General features: G+C 38.1%; 1 protein-coding gene across 1 annotated transcript in view; it reads right to left on the bottom strand.

Annotated features, from left to right (window-relative positions):
• The window catches only part of EYS (eyes shut homolog), an 811,979-nt gene that overhangs the window by 100,415 nt on the left and 687,592 nt on the right, over window positions 1-23,972 (bottom strand). The window contains 2 exon segments of the mRNA XM_033053725.1: window positions 8,089-8,309; window positions 11,028-11,136. Of these exon segments, the coding sequence (XP_032909616.1) occupies window positions 8,089-8,309; window positions 11,028-11,136 (330 nt within the window).

Here is a 23,972-nt window from a genome sequence, read left to right as displayed (position 1 = left end):
CACCACCAGTGAGCTTGGGTCCTCAGAAAAACTTATACTGAAGGGATTAGCTATGTGGAATTTTGGAAAATCATTAGTATAATGACTATGATGCACTAGTGATTTTTCATACATATACTACATGATACACCTTATAGCAAACAGTCTGAGCTCTACTATTTGTCAGGATTCATAGAATTAATGAAATAAAATTAAATTCCTGCTAAGAATCTGCACAATTCTTCTCCAGTTGGAGACATTTGTATGAATAGCTTTTTGTGTCTTTCTGTTTATGCTTAAACATCTCACTTTCCTTGACAAAAGTATTTAATTAATTTTGCTGCTATGCTGCATTTTAAAGCTTCAAAATAGACACCCCTTCTGAATTAAAGCTATTAGAAATGCTGATTTCGTTGTGCTGTAATTCGCAGAAATAATGATGCATAGAATTTCTATTCATTCAGTCAAAACATTCCAAGATGACTGGTATAATAATGGCATTTACTGCTGTTTCAATACCTCCACTAAAATTTTAGCAATGGTAGCTTCTCTGATTTAAGTAAAATTCAACAGAGATGATATATAATGTGATGTGTAAAAAAATTTTATGCCGAGCTTGCACATTATCTAAAAAGTTATGAATTTGAAGCCCTATTTATTTTGAATTCTTGATTTTCTTACATGTGCTGTTTTCAGTGTGCCCCTTTTCACTCTAATCGAATACTAAATCTGTGGCTCTGAGAACATAAAATTTGATTTTCCCACAAACATTATTAATAGAATCACCACAATACTGCTTAAAATAGAAGCAGAATGCTTTATGGTTTGAATATCACTTTTTGCTTGTTTTGATTATTTTTCAATATCCAGAATTTGTTATTACAACAATATTTCTAATAAAATATTATGTTCTGAAGGAAATAAATTCTGAAGAAATAACCTCATTTTAATCACTAGTAAAAAGTTCCATATTTTAAAAATGCTTATTTAAAAAGGACAACAGTTCAATACTAGTATATCCAATAAAATTTTTGATTTTATATTTTGCTATGTCCCCATACATTATCGTAATAACATTTCCTGAGGTATTAGAGATGTTTTGTTTAAAATCTAAAATATCATCACTTAATGATGTCAGCTTAGTGGAACATGATTTCTTCCAACTTCTTTGTCAAATGTCTCCTCCATACTACTATAATCTGAGGAATATAATGCCCAAGAAATTTATTATGATAAAATGGGAATCTGTTTCTGATGCCAAGAGTGAGACACACCTTGTTCAATTAATTCAATCTTGAAACAGATATCCTAACAAAACTGTAGAGTAGAACAATTTACTGTCAAATCTTCAAGGGCTAGAAGGCATTAAAATTTAGTTTTCTGTTCTGATTTAAGTAAAACTAATGTAAGAGAAATACATATTTTATTCAGAAAAAAATTGTGCCGAGTTTTTATATGGGACTTAAGCCAGATGAATTCCTTTTACCAAAAAGGTCATTCTAGGTAAATGAATTCTCTATCTGTTAATGCTTAATGCCAGGAAAATTGGAAATTAAAATTTGTCTTTTGCTTATTTGACTTTCTTGTGAGAATATGATGTACATCCAAACATCCAACAGGATTTTTGGTCATTATGGAACCATCTTTCATCCTCCTCAAGTATGATTGTTTTTTTTTAATAAGAATGGCATTAAGTTTTCCAAAGAGCACGAGAAACCTAAAAAGATGAACATCTCTCTTCCAGAAAAACAGCTTGGAAATAAATTTAAATTAATTCTTTTCTTCTCCAAAATCAAATTTGAAGTAAGCAATAGAAAAACAATAGATTCCCAAATGTGAATCTCTTTTCTAAGTACCAAACTCCCACTTTAATATCTAATCTTATTAAAAGAACAGGATCCCAAAAAATCAAGTCCCCAAAGTACTCTTCCTAAATAATGGTGTGTGTAAGCATGAATAATAATAATAATCATCATCATCATCGTCACAACAACACAAGTTTCTGGAGTTGTAAAATGTGAGCATCTTTGGTATTGAGAGATCTGCCTAAAAAGCACCCCTTCAAGATGATTTGTACTTTATGCAAATCAGCACTGCATAAGTGCATTTGTTGCAAATTCTGAAATGGTGTGAGAAGAAACAACTCTAATCTGGAAATTTTCTTAATTTGAAAATCAACTGAAATGAAATTTAATCCCTTTGGTTAATCTTTCTGCAAAACCTGAATATGGTGGAACTTAAAATATTAGTTCTGAACTTCATGTGGATGTAAACTAGGATTTAGATTTATAAAAAAACCCAACAAACTGTTGTTCTAGATCATATGTTGACCTGAATCTCTTAGTCTACAAAACATATTATAACTTAGTATATAAAATCTATAGAAAGTTTGTTGATATATGACCAATTTGGATATTTCTGACTAGCTAGTACCTTTCTTACCCAGAAACATCTGCATCTAAAGCAGTGAGAGAAAATCCATGATAAATTCTAAAAACTTAGTCTGTAATACTCTTACTAGTTTTGGAGAAATGCCTTAGATTGAAAATGGACACTTGCTCACTCTAGGGTAACAATTCTATCTTTAGGTTAAGAAACACACAAACCAGATTTTGCAATCTGGAAGCAGACTGCAGTTCTGTGCTAAAAATGTGGGAAAAGAGTTAATAAAGGCATACAAGCTACTTTTAGATTAATACCTTCAGCTGAAACCTGCCATAACACACAGTTTTGACTTATGGGCACAAGCAAGCATAAATGTATTTTTTGGCACGTGGCTGGGAAAGGATCACCAGGATTAACCTTGAAATGAAAAATGAGATGTAAAAAGTGTGGAAAAGAACATTTTAGTGTTTCCATGCTTAAGCTCTTTCATTTTCCTCCTAAAAATTCACATTCATACTTACTCTTTGTACAGTTTAATGAATAGTCAAGATATATACTAAAAGGACACGAGAAAATTTGTTAATTCACTTCATCTGGTCTCCTCAGCATCTACATCATAAGATGTCTAAGTCTATCACTTAACCAAGTTCAACTATAAAATTATTATGGACTTACAAGCTAATGTAACCTTGAACTCATACTCTATTTTTTTTTCTAGAAGACATTCAAAATGTTATCAGATGAACTTTAGAAAAGAGTTTGGATAGTAATTTTCATTTAGTGATCTATTCTTAAAGGCTTAAGGGGAATTGCATGATTTCCAAGAATGCAGAAAACAGACAGTTTCTGATGTATGTATTTAAATATTTGTCCATTCATAGTGAAAAAGGTACTATTCAAATGAGACTTACGTGTTTGGGAAGGTATCTCTTACATTGTCAGGAGATGAAATTTGAAAATTTAAATTCCTCACATATTTTTGTTGATTAAAGCATACATGGCAGTTGAAATCTCAAGATAAGTGTCTCTCTATTGAAATTTATTGCTAATTGAGTTTGATTTTTCAGTCTTGGTTAATTGATTAACATTAATGGACCCATCTGCTGTATCAATACATAGGGAATAACAACAGTAAGAATAATCACTGTGAGAATAGTTTGAGACACTGCAAACATGATTGTTTGTGGGAGCAATTAATTTCAAGATTGTACTCTACACTATAAAAGCTAAGTTTGTGCATGTTTACATTTTTTGAGTCTTTATACAATTTAAAACAAATGCATTAATCAACTGCTACTAGTGTAGTAGCTGACATAATTGTCAAATCATTGGTGGGGTAATTTGGTGAGTTTATTTCCCACACAGATGTGTCATCTTAATTAACACTAAGCTTGGTTTGCAACATCTGGCTCATATGATCAGGGGGCCATAGAGAATATTAAGAGCTTCATAGGTTAATCTTTCTATATCCATTTCAAACACATTCAAATCCAATGAGTTTTGAATTCCATCGAACTATGTGGCATCAAGCCCTTAAATTTACTGAATAGTTGTCATTTTTCCCCTTTTGAAATTTACCAGTTTCTGGAATTCCATGTCAACATAAATTTAAAGTGCAGTAAAAGAGCTAGGGAACTTGAAAATTTGCTTTTTAAAGGAGTAGAACATTTACATAGGAGACTATTTTGTTTTTTAATCTAATACACAATGACTACATAAAGAATTAAAAATTTAGATTTCTGTTGAAGCATCCATCAGATGAAACATATATTTATACACACTTGAAAGCAATGGTTTTTGTTCTATTGTGCAGGTTTTGCCTGGGATAGAGTTAATGTGTTTTACATTTGTGCTGAACACTGCGTTGACAACACAGTCAAAGGCCTTTCTGCTCCCCCCACCGCACCAGCACAGAATTTGGGGCTGCTCAAGGAATTGGGAGGAGACACAGCCAGGACAGCTGACCGAATGATATCCCAGACCACACTGCATCATGCTCAGCGTATCAAGCAGGGGGTCAGAAAGAGGAAGTGGGGCACATTTTGAGTTGCAGTGTCTGCCTTCCCAAGTCACCATTACACCATTGCCCTGCCTAAACATTTTAGGGCTGTGTCTGGCCCTTGTTTCCCATTTTGAGCTTGATCCTGATCTCCCACAGTGGACTGATGTCCCAGTCCTGCCTCAGCATGTTGCTATACCCAGTGCCCAAGGGCTGGGTCTGTCCTGATGCCCCACTTGGTGCCAAACCCTGTCCTGGCACGCCTCTGGGAAGCACCTGGTGTAAGCAGTGACCAGAACACAGAGTCAGATGCATCCTGAAGTATTTTGTCTAAAAACTAGGTACATTCTAATACCTGTCTTCTTCTACCGAAATTACAAAGATTTCTTTTTCCTTTCAAATAAATTTTTTTTGCGTAGTCATTGTGATTAATAGGCTGAACAGTACAGTAGCATTTTTGCACTCTGATGATGAGAAAAGGTAAATAACTTTCTTTTAAAAACAACTGTAAAAAATGTTTCTTAAAAAACATGCCTGTCCATACTCAACAATATGCATTGATAAATTTCAGTCTTCCTTACAAAAACATGGCAGAGATATTTGCTATGTAATACTTCATGGTCTTTCAGAAACAAACCCACTAATTAATTGCCAAGCACTTTAAGAATAAAATTATTTTTTTTTCTTTCTGCCATTAAGTAGTGTAATTGAAACACCTGGCAAAAATCTTGCAATGACATCAGATACTTCCCTCATCACTCATGTGAATCCCATTAGGTCCAATAGATATATGTCCAATTTATTTAAAAGTTCCCTAATCTGATCCTCCAAGAGTAAACCTTCCTTTCTTCAGACTTTCTCCTACAGGAGAGGAATAGGATTCCTGGAGCCCAGTTATCAAAAAAGACTAAGGCAAAGAAGGTACTTCAGTTTTTCCTGAACACTTTGTCACCAGAATTTTTCCCCATTTGGCAATAGGCCTGCATTTTCCTAGGTCTTCCTTTTGCTGCTGATATCCTTGTATAAACTTTGGTTTTGCCTTGCACGTCCCTGCCAGATTAATCTCCAGATGGGCCTTGACTTGTTCCATATCTGTGTTAGCTGGATTTTTTTCTCTGTGCTCTGCCCAGATCACCTGGCCATGCATCTCTCTTGTACATTTCCTTTTAATGTTTGAGTTTTGTCAACAGGCATTTTATTAATCTATTCAGGCTTGCTGATGATTTCCTGCTTGTTAGAATGAATCATTCTTGGGTTTGGAGAAGGTGATCCCTGAAAATCAGTTGGCTGTTGTAGAAAATAATGGAAAACGTGCTACTGCACAGACACTCATCCCTGGTTTGCACATGGCCAGTCTTCCATGATGCCTCTGGACAGAAGAGAAGCAACCTATTTCAAAACAAAAGCATTTCTGAAAAGGGCCCAGGCCAGCAGTTGGAAAGCAGAAAGGCAGGAAAAAAATCCAATCCTCATGAATTATTCAGGACACAAATTCAAATGAAACTGTATTCCATAATGGCTGCTGACAGGCCAAGCAGTAGAATGGCAGAGATACAGTAAAGACCAACAGAGAAAAAAGAGATTAATTACTCCAAAGTACACACTCAGTTTCACCAGCCTGGTAGGCAAATTGTGTGTTTTCATAAAACTGCCTTGCTTTCATTTGTGCTCTAATCAAACAACACTTAGAGATCAAAGACCTGTTTGGTGTTTGTGTGTTCATATAAATAAAGAGAAGTCCCTCAAAAATTTGTTCAAGATCTCCTCAATCTAAGAAAAAAAACAGTGACCCAGAATACCAAAATAACTTTAGACTGTTATGTTCAACATTTGCCTTGAAATGAAGCACAATTTCTTTTTAAATTTGGCAGCTACTTCACAAATTCTATAATTTCTAAACAGAAATGTGTTTCTAAATGCTGTGTTCCTTAGATAATGATCAAGTTGCTATAGTTTAAAAAGTTACTGTGCTCCTATGGAATCATTATTCAACCGAAATGAACTGTCATTCTCTGTTCTTTTAACTCATGTCTCTTTCAGACTCCACTTCCTCTTTCATCATGATACACTTTAACTTTCAGAGGCTCTTAGGCAATACTTTTTCACACATGCTGAAGGTGAACAAGAAAGTCACTTGTTAATGTTTTCATAGCATGATGATGAACATTTACACCCAGGAACACACCATGAAGATGTGTGAGGGTACATGACTGAGTAAGATATGTAGTTGTTAGGCAGAAGAATGGCATCTTCTGTCCAAACCGTCTATACAAAGATTCAGATTTAGTTTTGTAGCAGTACTGATGTGGTTAGTTGCAAAGGAATTCTGGCTTCAACAAAATATATATCCTGTGTGGACAATGTCATTATATTTTATATTACTTTTCATGCAAGCAAATAAAGTACAGTAAATTCACGAATACAAGCCGCATGGAGTATAAGCCGCATATCCGGTGTGTTGGCAACATTGATGTCTTTGTCAATAGATAAGCCGCACCCGGAATATTAGCCGCACTTTAGTTCGCCGCGAACTTTCACAAAGTCGTCATTTAGTAACACAATCGCGGGATCGCCGGGGCTTACTGGCTTACTGCCGACCTCGGAAACATTGTTTCCAAGTGAAAAAAGACACACCCTTTATTTACAAGCCGAAAAAGACAGGAACAATAGTGTGGTCATTTTGCGAGCATTCCCAATGGATCCGCGTTGCCTTTAAACAGCCGCTCAGCCACGCGGGCAGGCAGCTGAGCTCCGAGCGGAGCCACATCTCCGTGCTGGCACAGGAGCGGCCGTTGTAGCCCTCGCAGCCCCGTGGCCGAGCGGCCGTTGTAGCCCTCGCAGCCCCGCGGGGGGAGCAGCCATTGTAGCCCTCGCAGCCCCGCGGGGGGAGCGGCCGTTGTAGCCCTCGCGGTTCGCGGGGGGAGTGGCCGTTGTAGCCCTCGCGGCCCGCGGGGCGAGCGCCGCTCTGGCCCTCGTAGCCCCGTGGGGGGAGCGGCCGTTGTAGCCCTCGCAGCCCCGCGGGGCGAGCGGCCGTTGTAGCCCTCGCGGCCCCGTGGGGCGAGCGGCCGTTGTAGCCCTCACAGCCCCGCGGCCGAGCGGCCGCTGTAGCCCTCGCAGCCCCGCGGGGCGAGCAGCCGTTGTAGCCCTCTCCCTGCGAGCCGAGTGGCCGTTCTACCCCTCTCCCTGTGGGCTGAGCGGCTCCCCCAGCCCTCTCCCTGCGAGCCCAGCCAGCCCCGTAGCCGCACAAGACTGAAAACACTTTAAAAAGTACAGAGAAATATCACACACTTTATCGAACTGCCAAGGTAACTCACCCCGATAACAACCCCCGCCCCTCAGTAACACCGCCATCCACAGGCAGGCAATAAGCTGTTCTCTGATTGGTTCATCGTCGGAACAACGGGAAACCATGGATTTCAGACTGTTTTGGTTTGGGACTGGACCAGCATGATACTAGGTAAGGGCAGATATCACATTTTTCTCCATAGATTAGCCGCACCGGAATATTGGCCGCATTTCCGGGTTTCCACCAAAATTTTAGTCTTCTTGCTGCGGCTTGTATTCGTGAAATTACTGTATAACATCTCTCTGGGTGACATGAAGATATTGCATTTTCAATTTGAAATTATCAGGAGAAAAGATTGGTGATTATTTCATTACAGAGAAAATTATAATAATTTTCCATCAAGAATTAATGATAAAATGAGTAAAGAAATATCTCTTACCTAGTGCAGGTCCCACCATTGTGACATGGATGATAATCACATATTGGAACATTGCAGTTCTCAACATTTCTTCCTTCAAGAGCCTCGTCTATGATGAACAACTCTTTGTGGTTAACTTGAAAATCCCTAATGCATCCTTTAAAGCCATATATGTGCCCAGCACATCGATGAACTTCCTCCTGAACAGGAACATTTCCAAGGAAGATTGATCCAAAGGTGATCTGCAGAAACAAAAAGAGACTCATCAGAAAAAAAAGTGATTTGTGATGCTATTGTAAACAGTGAAAGAATAACAGATAGTGATAAAGGAAATAATCATTATTTGAAGATGGTTAAAACCTCTGATACTTTCTGAAGCAATTATATTTTAAAAAATTATTATCTCTCCTTTTTTTTTTTTTAATAATCCTTACAAAGAGGATAGTTTAATGTGTTTTCAGATTTTCAAATATGTAAAACAACATACATCCCATGAAACACAAATTGGAATTCCCAGCCCTAACCCCAGTGAACATGGTAAATTTTTTCATAGATGCCCTCATCCTGTATGATGAGTTGTACATTCATGGCTGAAGTTTGGTGCAGGAACACAGGAGGAGCTGTAGACTTGAAAACATTTCCCTTAGGACTTGGGACCCACGGGACACCAAAATAAAGGGAAAAAATATTTCAGTTTTTTTTATGAATAACAGAAAACAGACTGCTGTACTGAAGTGCAAGGCAGGGGGAAAAGAAATTTTCAAGTTTTCAAAAGCCTAGAACATCTTTATAAAGGTGCAAAGAAACAGCCACAACATTTTTACATAGGGTCTGAACAAATTATATTAGTGTTGACTATGGCAATTCCTGACCTAGGATTCGAGCCCTTAATTATAAGGAATTGGGAAAAAAAATATATATGTGTATATATATATATATATATATATATATATATATAGTTGTATCACACAATCATGCATTTATTTGTACAATACTTTTAGTCCAGAAAGAGGGTGACACGTAACCCATTCAAGTCAAGCTGGAATAAACCAATGGAATCAGAAATATCACAACATTTGTAAAACATGTGAAGGGATAATTCATAGTGAAGAAGGCCTTCACTGTCATATTCAGACACCTGTAAAGAAGGAGAAAAACATCCCATTGATTTATGTGAAATTCACACATCCATATGATTTTTGGTTTGCTGTTTCCAGTATTACTTTTGTCAGTCGTGGAGCTGCGTCACTGACAATTTCAAGTGAAATTTGGTGATATAATGAATGTGAATACTGCCAGATATTCTTCTACTTAGTGTCTGTCATTCTGAGGGGAAAAATAAAAACACCTACTTCTTTCAGACCATGGATAAAATTAAATCAGATTTTTCATATCAAAGGAATTCAAAGACATTGGCTATGCACTTGTTGAATTCATTTCAGATCACTTGACTTTATCCCCTTTCAAACAAAGCTATGAAACACCTTAGTGATAGACAAGATTTGTAAGTAGTGTTTGCTGACATTTTCTCTCTGCTTGTGAATCTCTTTCAAGAATTAAGCAAAGCATTGGACTGCCATATAAAGTGTCTTTGATTAAGAGCAGTGTTTTTAACACTCCACTTGCAACACAATATTATTTGTCTTACTTTACAAAAGCACTAACCTTGGGGGCAGATTCAGTGTATCACAGAACAACCTCAGTATGCTTTGCTCAGTTTCTAGCATCACTGGATTTTATCATAATGTATTCGATGTTCAAGCTCATGTTGTTATGCCATAATACACATTCTTTCTATAAAAGTCCTGTTCTGAATTTAACTGACTTAAACAGTATATATTTTAAGGAGGCACAAAGAAAGCTTTCTTGTAAGTCTTGTTAATAACATAAAAGGCTTAATATAGAGTTATTTATATAACTTATGCAATACTCATGTTTAACTTCTCAAATACTAATTTTAAAATATCCTTCTTCACTTTGAGCCTGAGTGGTAAAAAGGATTATCTTGGGCAATAATGGGAAGATATTCATTATTCCTCTTAGAGATAAGAAATGTCTTTTTTTTTTTTTTTTTTTTTTTTTTTGATTGTGTACTTTGTAAATAGAGGTTCTGGGAGATTAAGAGCAGATCTATAAAGAGTAATAGTATAGTTAGTCATGAGGATTTAACATTCATACTACATACCACGTAAGGGAATAAATTCTGTAACAAACCAGCAGGGCATACTGTGAGATGCATATCAAGATTAGCATCTCTACAGATAACTGGCCTGTCTTCTAGTAAACAAACTTATAAAGCAAGCTGCCAATCACAGTTCAGAAACATTTTAAATGTTTCATGCAGAAATTATCTTGCGATGAGAGAATGCATAACAAAGGCTATAAAATGAAGACAAAGAATAACTGAAAAATTCAAGATTAGGAAAAGTTGGCCTCTTGTCCATTCAGAATGAGTCTTCTGGTATCAGTTTCAAAATGGAGACAGGTATTTTTATAATATTATTCAGAAGCCAAGTCCTAGGAAAAATACTGACACCAGATAAAATCACTAATGATTCATAACTGTCCTCATCTAGACAGTGTGGCTTGCAACTAAAAAGTAACTAGAATTACTCCTTAATAATATCTGAATTGTTTCTAATAACCCCCTGGCCTTAGGTAAATGACACTGGTAATATAAATTTTTTAACTCTCATAGCATCCATGTCCTCTTTATGGACTTTGTACAGCAGGAATAGAAGCTTCAGAGTCAAATAAACTAAGAAATTAATGGATATGTTGCTGTTGCTGTATGTGAAAAGACTCTCTAGAAAGAAACTAAGTACATATAATGGTATCTAAAGAGGAATTACATTTCCTTCTTTAGAAGAAGTTGGAGCATACCTATCCTCCTTTGAAAATAACTTTGAAAATAAAGTATTCAAAGCAAATAGATATTTTTTGATGTTTTACAGACTCACCTGAGATGCTCGATGTGAGAAAGAAAGTCTGTGCTGTACAGGAGGATTTCCATCTGCAGCCATTTCAATCATGCAGTAACCTTCAGGACTGCCCACAGGCAGCATGTAGCTGTAAGGAAACAGAAGATCCCGTTGCTGATTATACTGTTGGTCACGGAGCATTCAAACCCCACACGGCAAAGGTAAGGTGAAAGAGATGTTCATACTTCCAAAAAGGATGAAAATCTTTGGACACTATTAATTCCAGTTTCATGGCTATTGAACTACCCAGGAGACAAAAGATGCAAGTTTTGTTTACTGATGCCCCTCTTCTGTTTGCTTTCTTATTATTCTAAACTAGTGTTTGAAATATATACAGAGAAAAGAAGAAATAAATCTTTAAATATTTAAGTCGGTATTGTCATGTGGTTGACGTACAGTCTCCCTAGTGTAGATACAAATGTTATGTGAAAAACTTTAAAAAAGATTCTGAAAAAAAAATTTATATATTTATATGGACTGCCAAATTTTCCATTTCTTTTGCTGAATAAATGGTAAAGGACAATGACAGGAGTGTAATGAAATATTTTGCCCTGGGATAGATGAATTTTTATGTTAGTCCATAGACATATGAAAGAGTTAAAATATTTTAAAGCCCATTATGATCCGTACACTAGAAACATACATTACTAATTATAGAAATTCAGCATTGACAAGAACATATTTACTCCTGGAGAAAACACATCGATGTACCATAGTCTCAAATAGTACTTTTTATATATCACCACCTGGTTGGTTGTGTGCAGCTGCCGTGGAATGATTTATTCCAGGTTATGCCTTAAGCTTTGTGTTTCTGCTGCTGTGTCTAAAGTCTTACTATTTCATCTTCCTGTCTGTAGATTCATTATGAAATTTAGAATCTCAGTTTTCACCTCTGAATTTGCTGGGAGTCTTGTATTGACACAAATGGATATGATATTGGGCCCCTAACGAATATTTATAAATCCACTGCAGTGCCCTGATTTCTGAGTGAGCAGCACAAAACCAGTGTGATTACTAACTTGTCTTATAGCCAGTACATCTACATCAGTAGCTGATGTCCGCATACTAATAAATCCCACCTTTCCAATGGCTATATCACTGCTGGTTCACAGTTAAATCAGTCAATACTAATTCATTGACTTTTCACTGTGCTCTGATGCATGGGGTTGAAACGTGCTAAATTATTTCTACCTTGTAAGTATGCAGCACTTTTCTTACTTCTGAATCTTTCTTTAAAAGTCTGAGATATTTGAATGGCGTTTTGTATTATCACCTTCTGAAATGTGATCTAGACTCCTAGACTACTGAAATGAGTTTTAAAACTTTTCATTTTTATTTCTAATTTTGGGTTTAAAAGAGTCATGCTCTTAAGGTATTTGAACTGCATTCTTTCTTGAAAAATCTAAAATTAGCATAATATTTTGATTTCGAATACAGGGAGCCAGAAGCAGTGCCTGTTGTTTTGAAGATCATCTGATATGCACAATTTCAATATAAATAATGAATTCAGTAAACAGAAGTTTCTCTTTAATAAACAGTGGGTATATTGACAGATGCTTGCTAATGTCATTTATAGGTACTTGAAATAAGGACAATTTTAGAGAAAATACTTCCAGTATTGTGTTTTGCAACCAATTCTTGAAATGTAAAATATTCCTTGAATAGATTTATTATTCCTACTCATATTTCAGCTGCTGGGAATTACCTTGGTAAATCAGACTTTATAAAGATAATATTTTCATATAATAGAAAATCAACTCATTTAAGATTCTCTCTTGGGCGAAAACAACTCATACTCTTTCCTTGATACTTTCTACTCTGAGTGAATACTGCAGTAGAGACTTATACTCATTGCAAAACTTACCCTCTGCCCCTGCCTTGTCCCTGCTTTTCAGAAAGACTTCTGAAGTCTGCATGCTCCTTTTTCTAAATAACCCCTTATATCACATATTACAGTGGTCCAGTCCACAAAGAACAAAAGTTTAAGTGAAGTGGCAAAATTAATTAAGAAGAATGCTCATTTAATGAAAAATAAAAGAACATCGAGATCTGTGTCAGTGTGACCATCTTCAAGCAATTAGCCATCCATTGAACATTGTGAGCTTCCATTGAGAATGCCTGGTGCACACATATTCTCACTGCTTAGTAATGTCTATTGTTTTGATCCTTTACTAGAGAAAAAAAAGTGAAATATTAAACATAGATGCAACTAAAATAAATCTTAAAGACTGCTTGATACTGACAAGTTCTTTACTTTAGGTATCTCTATTTGGACAAGCCTAAGTATCATAAATTCATTTAGATAATAACACAGTCATCCCTACTCAGGCATACCTGGAAATACATTCTACCTTTAAATAAATATGTGAGAAAAAAAGAAAAAAGAAGATCCAAATAAAACTCCTTAGTATCCTGAAACAGCAACTTATTATACAGAGATTTTATCATTAGATCTTAACTCCACAATGAACATAGAGGTGTTTTGCTTTTTATTTTAATGTGCAGCAATGAAATAATAAAGAGAACAGATTTGTTTGATGTCAGCCAATAGATTAGTGACTGAGTCATGAGAATAAAATCAGAGGCTGCAAGCAGAAACCTACTGCCCTGTGTTCTGGAGATTGCATGTTAGGAATGCACTTCATGCTACCACTGTTTCCTTCAGCATTTATTTCTTTGTAAAGATTTCCAATGAATTAATACTTGGCATTTCTCTCTGTCTCGTCATAGGATGGAAAAACTGTCCTTTGAAATGTGAACAAAATGGATATTTTTCATGCTTACATTACCACAAAATTAGGACTCTGAATTTGCTAGATTACTTAAATATGCCTAGAATAGCTTTTAGAAAGAGACAGAGCATGGAAAATTACAATCCAAAAGACAGACTTCTTAGAAAATTATAAACATATGAAAAAATGACAATTCAACCATAATGCCGTCTCAGTCTATTACAGCACTTAAATCCAGAAAGTGCTACAACATATACACATGTAAAATCTATTAATATTAATTTTCTAAAACAATGATGGAAAAAAGAAGGGACTTGAAATATCCTGTCACAGAAATTACCTGAACTAAAATACCTTTCATGTTGCTCTATGACCTGGTTATAGTTTTCTTATAATCTGTGTTGAAAACTGTCTTAATCTTGCAATTGAATAAATGCAGTTGTATTATTTCACGCAGCTCACAGAAGATTGAACTCCATTATCCACATTAGAAAAGAGAAAATGAAGTTGATGATTTATTCTCTTGACATTTTTTCTTTAGTTTTTAATTAACCTTGTATTATGAGATACTGACCTCACATTAAGAACACCTGAGATGAAAGTGGCTAATCACTGACATCTTTAAGTTTTGAAGTATTTTTAGTTTTGTGGTGCTTTTTCACTCGTTTAGATGCTGAAGGCATTTCAGTCCATCTGCCTCACATCTCAGTGGCACATTCCGGCTGCATTTAAAGCCAACATATTTTTCCCTCCAGAGACAGTGACAGGAGAGAATGCAATATGATTCCTATTGCAGGATAATTTTGTCAGGCACCAGAATTGTGATTCATGCACATCACGCTCATAATGATATAGAATGGATTCAGAGGGAAGTAAAGAATTGGGTGTGCAAAGAGTAGTTTTTGGAAATGAGTATATGTGGAGAAGACATATGGGCAAGGTTATGCACAATAATCTAAAGAGGTTTGGAGCCATGTGAGGTCCAACCTGTTCCTGGAGATGCTAAGATATAGGCCTGATGAATTCAAATATTTATTTCCACAGATTTCAAGCAAGATGTTCAACCTTCTTATTTGCTCTTGGCTTAGAATAAAATGATTTTTTTTCATAGTTGCTGTGGATTTTATATAAAGTTAAGAACGAGAATTACAAAGGATTTACTATTTTTTACAAAAGACTCATGTACTGCAACAGGTGCAAAACAGTAGTTATATACTATGTCATTACTAGTTGCATGTTGATTAACTATGTGCATGAACACTGGATTTCTAACAAAGTGCAATGTGTACTTCACTCACTCATGACACTATTGTGGGTATTATGTATTGATTATTTTAGGTCTGATAATTATTTTAGGAACTGATAATCAAAGAAATCCTCTCAAGCTAAGATTGTGGCACCTCTAAATCAAATGTTTCCTGGTATAATCTAGCAGAGGTAAATGTTTTAGCTTAAATTATCATAGACTACTTCTCCAGCTGGAAATAAAATCATGGTTTTTTTCCTTTCAAGCCAGTCACCAGGTGGCACTAAAGGAGCACAGTAGAAAGCATGAACACAAAATCCCTACTAATGTCACTTCTAATAATTGGAAAGACTGACTTAAGCTCTAATTGATAGCATGATTGCTTCAGATTCCAGTTATATCAAGGGAAACATAGTAAAGTATCTTAAACTTATTACATATTTGACGTTATAGATGAGAATAGGTCCAGAGACTGGAACTTCTGGAAGACTTAACTGCTTTTATGCATTGTAAATACATAATGTAATCATGTAAAAATGGTGCATTCATGGTTATATAAACATACTTAAGAAAATTTAGTTTATAGCAATTTTATTTTCTATATAATGCTGCAGGTGCAGCCATATTTCTAATAGATTAAGGAGAGGTATGGCAAAACTAAAGTGTCATATCAGATGTAAACAACCCCAGGCATTATAAAGAGAACCTTTGTTTTTATCCAAGCTAAATAATCATGGTAAGACATGGTTTCTGACAAAGACCTCACACTGCTAGCAGACCAAGGTTTCTGGTCTTCTGAAAAATTATTAGAAACTAGTTACACCACTGTCCATTTTATAATGCCACAGTTGGAGGACTACATTTAGAACTACTTGCTATTTTTCTCCCTACAATCTGAAAAAACGCTAGCCCAGATTTACAGTTCAACATAGTAAAAAAACCCCACAAAAATCCTTTTACTAAAAAAGTATTGATATTAAAGACATAAAATAAAAGTGCCCTGCAAAACACTGAAATAGCGGCTTCATTTACACCCTTGATTAACCAGAGCAGTTGTCAAGGGAACACCTAACCAACTGTCAAGTAATATAGGAGATTTTTCAAGAAAGGTGATGTTACTTTTGACTGAGCATATTCAATTCACAAGCATGTATTGTGCCTTGCAGTTTTAATAACGTCTTCACACTTTTCCAAAATTCTTGTACCTACTACCTTTTTTCTCCCTAACAATATATTTCTAAAAATTCCATTACTTTAAAAAGCATACCTTTACTTCCCAAAAATTAATTTTAGCATACTTCTTCCAAGGAAATGTTGGCATGTCTCTTTATCATCTTCTATTTCAGTAAGGTAAAATTTTGGTAGTTCCTACCAACTTCAGTTGGAACCCTCAGAAGTGACAATTATAAAAAATGAATGCTGCATTTTATGTCTGACATTTTATTTGAAATCAATGAAACATATTTCATAACCTACAGCAATTCAACATCAATTCTCAGGTTTTCTAGTTGCTGTAAACTGACCAAATAGTAAAAGTTTACAGAGAGTGAAAGAGAAAAGGAGACCAAGGAGAAAAGTACAGTAATTTCATGATTACAAGCTGCATGGATTATAAGCCGCATTTCCAGGGTGTTGGCAACATTTAGGTCCTCATCCATACATAAGCCGCAACAGATTATTAGTCGCACTTTCGTTCGTAGCGAGGATCTGTGTGCAACTTTCACAAATTTGCCAATTAGTAATAGAATCGCAGCATAGTGGGGTTTACTGGCTCGGGGCGGGGCCAGGCGGGCTCGGCCCGCTCATGGACCGGGTGGCCCAGCTCGGCGCTACGGCTCGGCGGGGCTGCTCGGGGATGGCCGGATGGTGCTGCCGCTGTCACCGCCAGGCTTGCTCGCTCCGCCCTGCCACCTGCACCGCCACTGCCGCGTTTGCTTGCCCTGGTCAGCACTGCAGGCCCCGGCACCGCCGGGCTCCCCCATGCTGCTGGCCTCGGTTCTGCTGGGCTTCCCTGCGCCGCTAGCCCTGGTTCTGCTGGGCTTCCCCACACTGCCGGGTTTCCCGCTTCTGCTGTGCTCCCCTGCGCCGCCGGGCTCCCCCATACTACTAGCCCTGGTTCTGTTGGTCTTCCCCGCGCCACTGGCCCTGCCTCTGCCAGGCTTTCCCACCTCTGCTGGGGCTGGCCGAGGTCCAGCTTGGCTTGGGGCTGCCGCAGGCTTTCACTTCCGTGTTGGCAACTTTTAGAATATTGTTCATATATTAGCCGCTCCAGATTACAGGTCACACTTCCGGGTATGGCTCAAAACTGTAGTCAAAATGGTGCGGCTTGTAATCGTGAAATTACTGTAGATGAAAACAAGGAAGATGAAATACCCCAAAGTACTTTGACTCGTAAAGTGTCTTGCAGGAGTCCTTTGATGGCCCTTTCTTTAGGAGAATAAAACTAACCACAAACAAAAAGAGGTGTGTGAACTTTGGGAATACATTAGGGAATGATAAACTCCCAGTTGACCCTGAACTTGTTTGAAATTTGCTGCTCCAGCTGTATGTACTTAAATATCTGGGCCCTGATGGGACTCATCCCAGCAAACCAAAAGATGAGGCCAATGTCATCACAGGACCTCTCTTCATTGTTTGTGAATGATCTTGACAGTCTGGAGAAGTTCCAGTTGGCTGGAAGCTGCCAAATATTGTTCAAGAATGGAAAGAAGGAAGACCCTGTTAATTACAGGCCTGGCAGTCTCACTTCAGTGCCTGATAGAATTATGGAGGAGCTTATTCTGGGAATTATTGTAAAACATCTGAAGGACAACACCCTCACTGGCCACAGATAGCATGGGTTCATAAGGGGAAGGTTTTGCTTAATCAACTTAATCTCCTTTTAGCACTTAGTCAGTCATCTAGTTGACCAAGGAACGAGAGTAGATGTGGTGCATTTGAATTACAGTGAAGTTTTATGTACTATTTCCCAGAGTATTCTGCTGGATAAAATGTACAGAGACAGAGAAGTCCATAATACATTGGCTGAGCAGCTGGCTCAGAGAGGTACTAAATGGGGTTGCATCAGGCTGGTAGCCAGTATCCAGTGGGCTCCTCAGGGTTCAGTTTTAGGGCCAAAGTTCTTCAACATTTTTATAAAAGATCGGGACACAGAAATTAAATGTACATTAAAGTGAATTTGCTGACAACAAGGAGGAGCTGTGGACTCCTTCAGGGGCAGAGAGGCCTTACAGAGAGATCTGGATAGACCAGAGAGTTGGGCAAGCACCAACCATATGAAATTTAACAAGAGCAAGTGCCAGAATTTTCACCTGGAATGGGTAATTGTGGTTATACATATAAAGTGGGAGAGGAGAGGCTGGAGAAATCAGAGGATTTGAGTTGAATACAAGCCACCAGTGTACCCTGGCAGACGAAGGGGACAACTTGGGGTGCATTAGGGACAACATCACGAGACAGCTGAGGGAAATGATTGTCCCACTCCACAATGTAGTGGAGTAGACTCATCTCAAGTACTGCATGCACTTTTGGGGGTCTCAATAAAAGAAGGGTATAAAGCTATTACAGTGTGCCTAAAGGAGGCTGACCAAGATGGTGTAAGGCCTCAAAGACATGATTTAGAAGGAGTGCCTCAGGTCACTTCGTTTGTTCATCTTGGAGAAAAGAAAGCTGAGGAGTGACCTCATTCTCAAGGAGAGCAGTGTAAGGAGAGATCCTGATCTCTCTCTGGTGACCAGCAATAGGACACAAGGAAATGGAATGAGCTGAACTGCATCAAGGGAAGTTCAGATTGAACATTAGGAAAAGTTACTTCACTGAGAGGGTGGTCAGTCACTGGAACAGGTACCCCAGGAAAGTGATCATGACACCAAAGTGTTAGAGTTCAAGGAGCATCTGCATGATGCTCCTAAGTGTGTGGTTTAATTTTAAGTAGTTTTGTAAGGAGCAGGGTGCTGCAATTAATAATCCTTAGGGGGCCCTTCCAATTTGAGAAAGTCGAAAAATATATTTTTATCATCGAATCATAGATTCATAGATTGAATTGGGTTGGATATAACTTCAAAGGTCATCTAAATACAACCTCACTGCCATGGCCCTTCTGGTAGACCAGGTTATCAAAATCCCATTCAACCTGGCCTTGAATACTTCTACAGATGGGACATCCATTAATTGCCTGGGCATCCTCTTGCAGTGCCTCACCACTCTCATAGTGAATAATTTTTACTTTATATCTAACCTCTTTCAGTTTGAACCTATTCCCCCTTGTCCTGTGCTTATCAAAAAGATCCTCTTTTCTCTTTTTGCTATAAGGGTACTAGTGCAATTGAAGAAAATAAGGAAAACAAATACCTTTTACCTTGCCAAATACTACCTACTTTGCACAGAAGATGCAATTTTTTTGTTTAGTGTCAGTATATATTTTTTTCATACATTATACAGAATCTAAAAAACCCCAACCCCCAATATTTTTGTATAAGCATATTAGTAGCTGAAAATGGTAATACCTACATTAGGTGAAACAGATACTGTTTATGTTAGGTTGTGCTTAGCTTGGTTTATGCTTCATTTACTCCAGCTCTGCTACTCCAACAGTCAAATTTATGATCCTTTAGTAGACTGGCTAATGGGACTCTTTCTAATGCATATATTGCCAAGCATACTACAGGCAGCATACACCCAAGGATCATTTATTTCAATGGAATGCTTTTCTTCAACATATATATTTTATGAATCATGACTTTAAAGATATGTGTTCCCAGACTGGATCTTTAAGGGAAAGTATAAATTCTGCTTTTAATCATATCTTTGCAATTCCATTGACTTCATAGGGACTTCACTGGTGTAAACACAATACATCACTGTGCTGTGACAACCAACTGATAGACTGTGACATCTCCATTTCACACATGCAAGAATGGGAATAACACAAAAATACTGGAATAATTAATGCTAACACTTAAGCAGAGTTTTGAAGTTACAACAAAATTGAATTATTATCATAATCATTACCATAGTCATTACTGTTGTTCATGATTGTGACAGTATTGGAAGAATAGATTGTTACAGAATTGATCCTAGCAGTATGCAACAAGTCCAACTGAAACCTTATGTTTTAATCTGAGTTTCAGGACAAGTTTGTACATGGAAGAATACAGAATATATATTGTATTTGTTTTTATGTCAGATTATAGATCTCCATAGCATATTTTGTGGGTTTTTTTGTCTGTTAGATGAATTCATTGAGATTTCATTGCAGACAAATTCTCTGTGTTTCTGTACTGTACTGTACTGTAACTCACCTTCAAGAATTAATACAGCTGCTTTCTCCTGTTTCTCCTGCAATGCCTCAGGTACTTGAACAAGGCTGTTTAATTTTCATTATGGCTACTTTTACCTTCTCTACATTATATCAAAGAGAAAGACTTTTACTCTTCTACTCTTCTTTTTGGCACTTCAGATATGAACACTCCTTAGGGAAGGTGCTTGTGGTCTTTTGCACAGCTCATTCTTACACTATAACCTGACTTCTCTAATTCACTGATTTTTAATATAGATGTAATCGCATTCAAGCAACTTTATTAAAAATTATATAATGTCAGAAAAGAAAATCGGCCTTCCTCTTTCAGTAAAAAGCCACCAGCCAAAGCTTATGCAACAAGTGATAAAAAATATATAAGACACAAAAATTCAACTATAATCTTCACTGAAAGAATATGCTGGTGTGGAAAAAGTACTAGCCTTTTTAGAAGAATTGTTAAATAATAAGTTTTGTCCAGTTCTTCCCTTAAATGGAGATGAAATAATTTCAGCAAACAAAATGGAAATGCTGACCTACTACCTCAAAAGTCATATGCCTTTCTCTCTGAGAAATGTGAAAAAATTGCCTAGGGATAATAGATGACACTAGGAAATTACAGTAAATTCACGAATACAAGCCGCACTGAGTATAAACCGTATCGCTGGGTGTTGGCAAACATTTTGTTTTTTGCCCATAAATAAGCCGCACCTGAGTATAAGCCACTCTGTCGTTCGCAGCGAGGACCCGCATGCAACAAAGTTGCCAATTAGTAACAGAACCGTGGCAGGGCGGGGTTTACTGGCTCGGCTCGGGCTGTGCAGGCTCAGCCCACTCGGGGCTGCCGACGGGGCCAGGTGGCCCAGCTCGGTGCTGCCGCTCGGCGGGGTCGCTCGTGGCCGGCCACCGCTGGGCTCGCACGCCCTGGCCCAGCGCTGCCCCGTGGTGGCAGGCAGGGACGGAGCCCTCCCAGCTCCCGTGGTAGTGGAGGCGGGTGAGGACGGAGCCCCCTGCCTCCTCCCCGAGCCGCAGCGATGGCGGCACGGGGCCCCCGCCTTCCCCCCGGGCCGCGGCGATGGCGGGGACGGGGGCCCCCTCGTCTCTCCCCCGGGCTGCGGCAGAGGAGGGAAGGAGAGAGCTCTCCCGCCTCTCTCCCCGCCCCCCATGCTGCCTGCAGGGAGCCGTGCTCCACCCGGGATGCAACAGAGTAGCAATTTGTAACAATCGCGAAATGCCGGCTTTTACTGGCAGTTACTCGGCTCGGCACCCTGGATGGCACTTCTGAGGTTGTAAATGTCAGAAAATTATTTACATATTAGCCGCTCCTGAGTATAAGCCGTATTTCCGGTGTGGGAGTAAAATGTTAGTCAAAATGGTGCGGCTTGTATTCGTGAAACTACTGTAATTTAGGAAAAGCCAAAATAGTCATCAAGTGCAATGGTGCAATAGTACACTGATGAAGACTCGAAGAAGTAGGAGGACTTCTGCTAAATAATAAAAAAAAATTTGATTGCATGGAACATATGAATGCTAATTTTAAAAGAGTACAGTAATTGCACGACTCTAAGGTCACCCTTTTGACTAAAATTTTCCCCTGAACTCGGAAGTACGCCTTATAGTCCGGTGTGCCTTATATAATGGACAAAGTTCGGAAATTTGCAAGCCCGGAAGTGAGAGCTGCGAGCTGCGGGGGAAGCCGGCAGGGCCATGGTTGCCAGGTGGAGGCAGGGCGGTTTCCCGGTAGGCATGCCCCGGCCCCGTGCAGGCGGGGCAGCTCCCCCACAGGCAAACCCTGGCCCCGTGCAGGCGGGGCGGAGTGGCGGCAGGCATGCCCTGGCCCCGCCGGGTACAGGCGGCCCCGGGGGCCAATGGCTGCCGGGTTGAGGCGGGGCCTCGGCCAGCAACCACGCGGGGGGAGCTGGGGGGGATCCTCGTTGCAAAAAAAAGGTGTGCCTTATAGTCCGGGGCGCCTTATATGATCTACAAAGTTGCAAAATGTGCCAGCTCCCAGGGGGTGTGCCTTATAGTCCGGTGCGCCTTATGGTCATGAAATTACTGTACCCTAAAAAAGTACCAAATCAGAGGTCTTTTAGTCTCAAGCGAAACGTAACTCTCAGACTACTATCAAGCATTTCCTTCTCTTTATGTACAAGATCACTTGTAGATAGAGCGATTTTGAACACAATGAAAAGGAGTCTTGGATTGTGTTTCTGTTTAAGAAAACATATCAGTAGAAGCAGAGTACAACTCTAGAGTATAGCAGGAAAGAAAGTGGAGTATAGCAAGAAAGAATCAATATTACCTCCTGGTGAGCAAATTAACACTGTTGTAAGACTGGCAAAATGGGAAAACTTCAAATTTCAAAACCTATCTACATTGTTGGTTTGGTATCACATCTTAAAACTACTTTATGCCATTTATCTTCCAAGCTGAACCTCATGTATTTGAATAGACTGTGAAAATAAAGAGAAACAAGGGAACAGTTTATGTACATATAGAAGCAATGGTCTCATGTAAAGTGGTTATGATATACAAAGTTTAAAGAAAATGTACGTGTACACATATTTCTGCCAACAACCAATGTTTAAAATTTTTTTTTAGCTTACACTGCTTATGTATGAATAAGTTGTGCTTTTTAGAATGGTTAAACCAGAACAAAGAGAAGAATAAAGGAAAATAACATATCCAAATGACCGTATTTTGAGGGGGATAAGTTGCCCTGAGGACATTAAGAAAAAAAGGTAAAGTCAAACAAATGCTGAGGGTTCAATTATCTTAACATGTCACCAAGAAAATAATACAAAAAACCATGGAAAAAGTACTTGAAGAGAGACATAGTAGGCAGTCTTCAAATCATGTCTCCCCTTCCCCGAGCAAGGCTATCACTCCCAGAAGCAGTGGGTTGCTTCTGGAGCTAGCAACAGCTTGGTATTGCACTAGAGCATAGGAATTAATTATTATGTTTAACCATCTTCAGATACAGTCTTCCATTTATTGTCTCACATAAGTCTGATCCTATGAATGAAAATTAGGAAGCCACTTGACATGTGAATAAAGCTTTATCAATGTAGTGCTGTACTGATAATTGCAATACTACAATGATCTCCTATTGAGGATCTTTTCTTAACTATTACACACAGAAGAAAAACAATGATCAGTAACATATATTACTTCTACCAGGCAGAACTAATTAATTTTCTTTTGCATACTCTGATGGTCTAAAATGGATGTTACCTCCCCTCTACATGGAAAAACTAAGAGAAAAATAGGTTACACAATGTGGTTAATGAGAAAGTGACTCTTCAATTTGAACACCAAGAGAAGGAGCAATTTATATACTAGTGCAGGAAATCCTGAGTAGACTGGAGAATAAAGACCTATTGCCAACTAGTGCAAACCCTGAGGTTGTGGCTGGCATATTTTTTATACTCAGAAGCAAGAGACATCCTGCTGTATTTCAGTTTTACACATACAAATATCAATTTTAAAAAAAGTATTTTGCTTTCAGACTCTTTAAGGCTAATATCTTCTAATCCTTTGTAACCTTAAGCCTTTGGACCTTGGAGCTACTTTCACATTTCCCTAATTATGACTTAGGCAAACTTAATGTGCCAGCTTCTCATAGTGATATTCAAACAGCCTGTTCTTGG

Source organism: Catharus ustulatus, chromosome 3 (genome assembly GCF_009819885.2).
Source record: "Catharus ustulatus isolate bCatUst1 chromosome 3, bCatUst1.pri.v2, whole genome shotgun sequence".
In the NCBI taxonomy this organism is placed as follows: Eukaryota; Metazoa; Chordata; class Aves; order Passeriformes; family Turdidae; genus Catharus; species Catharus ustulatus.
This window is presented reverse-complemented; position numbering and strand designations above follow the sequence as displayed.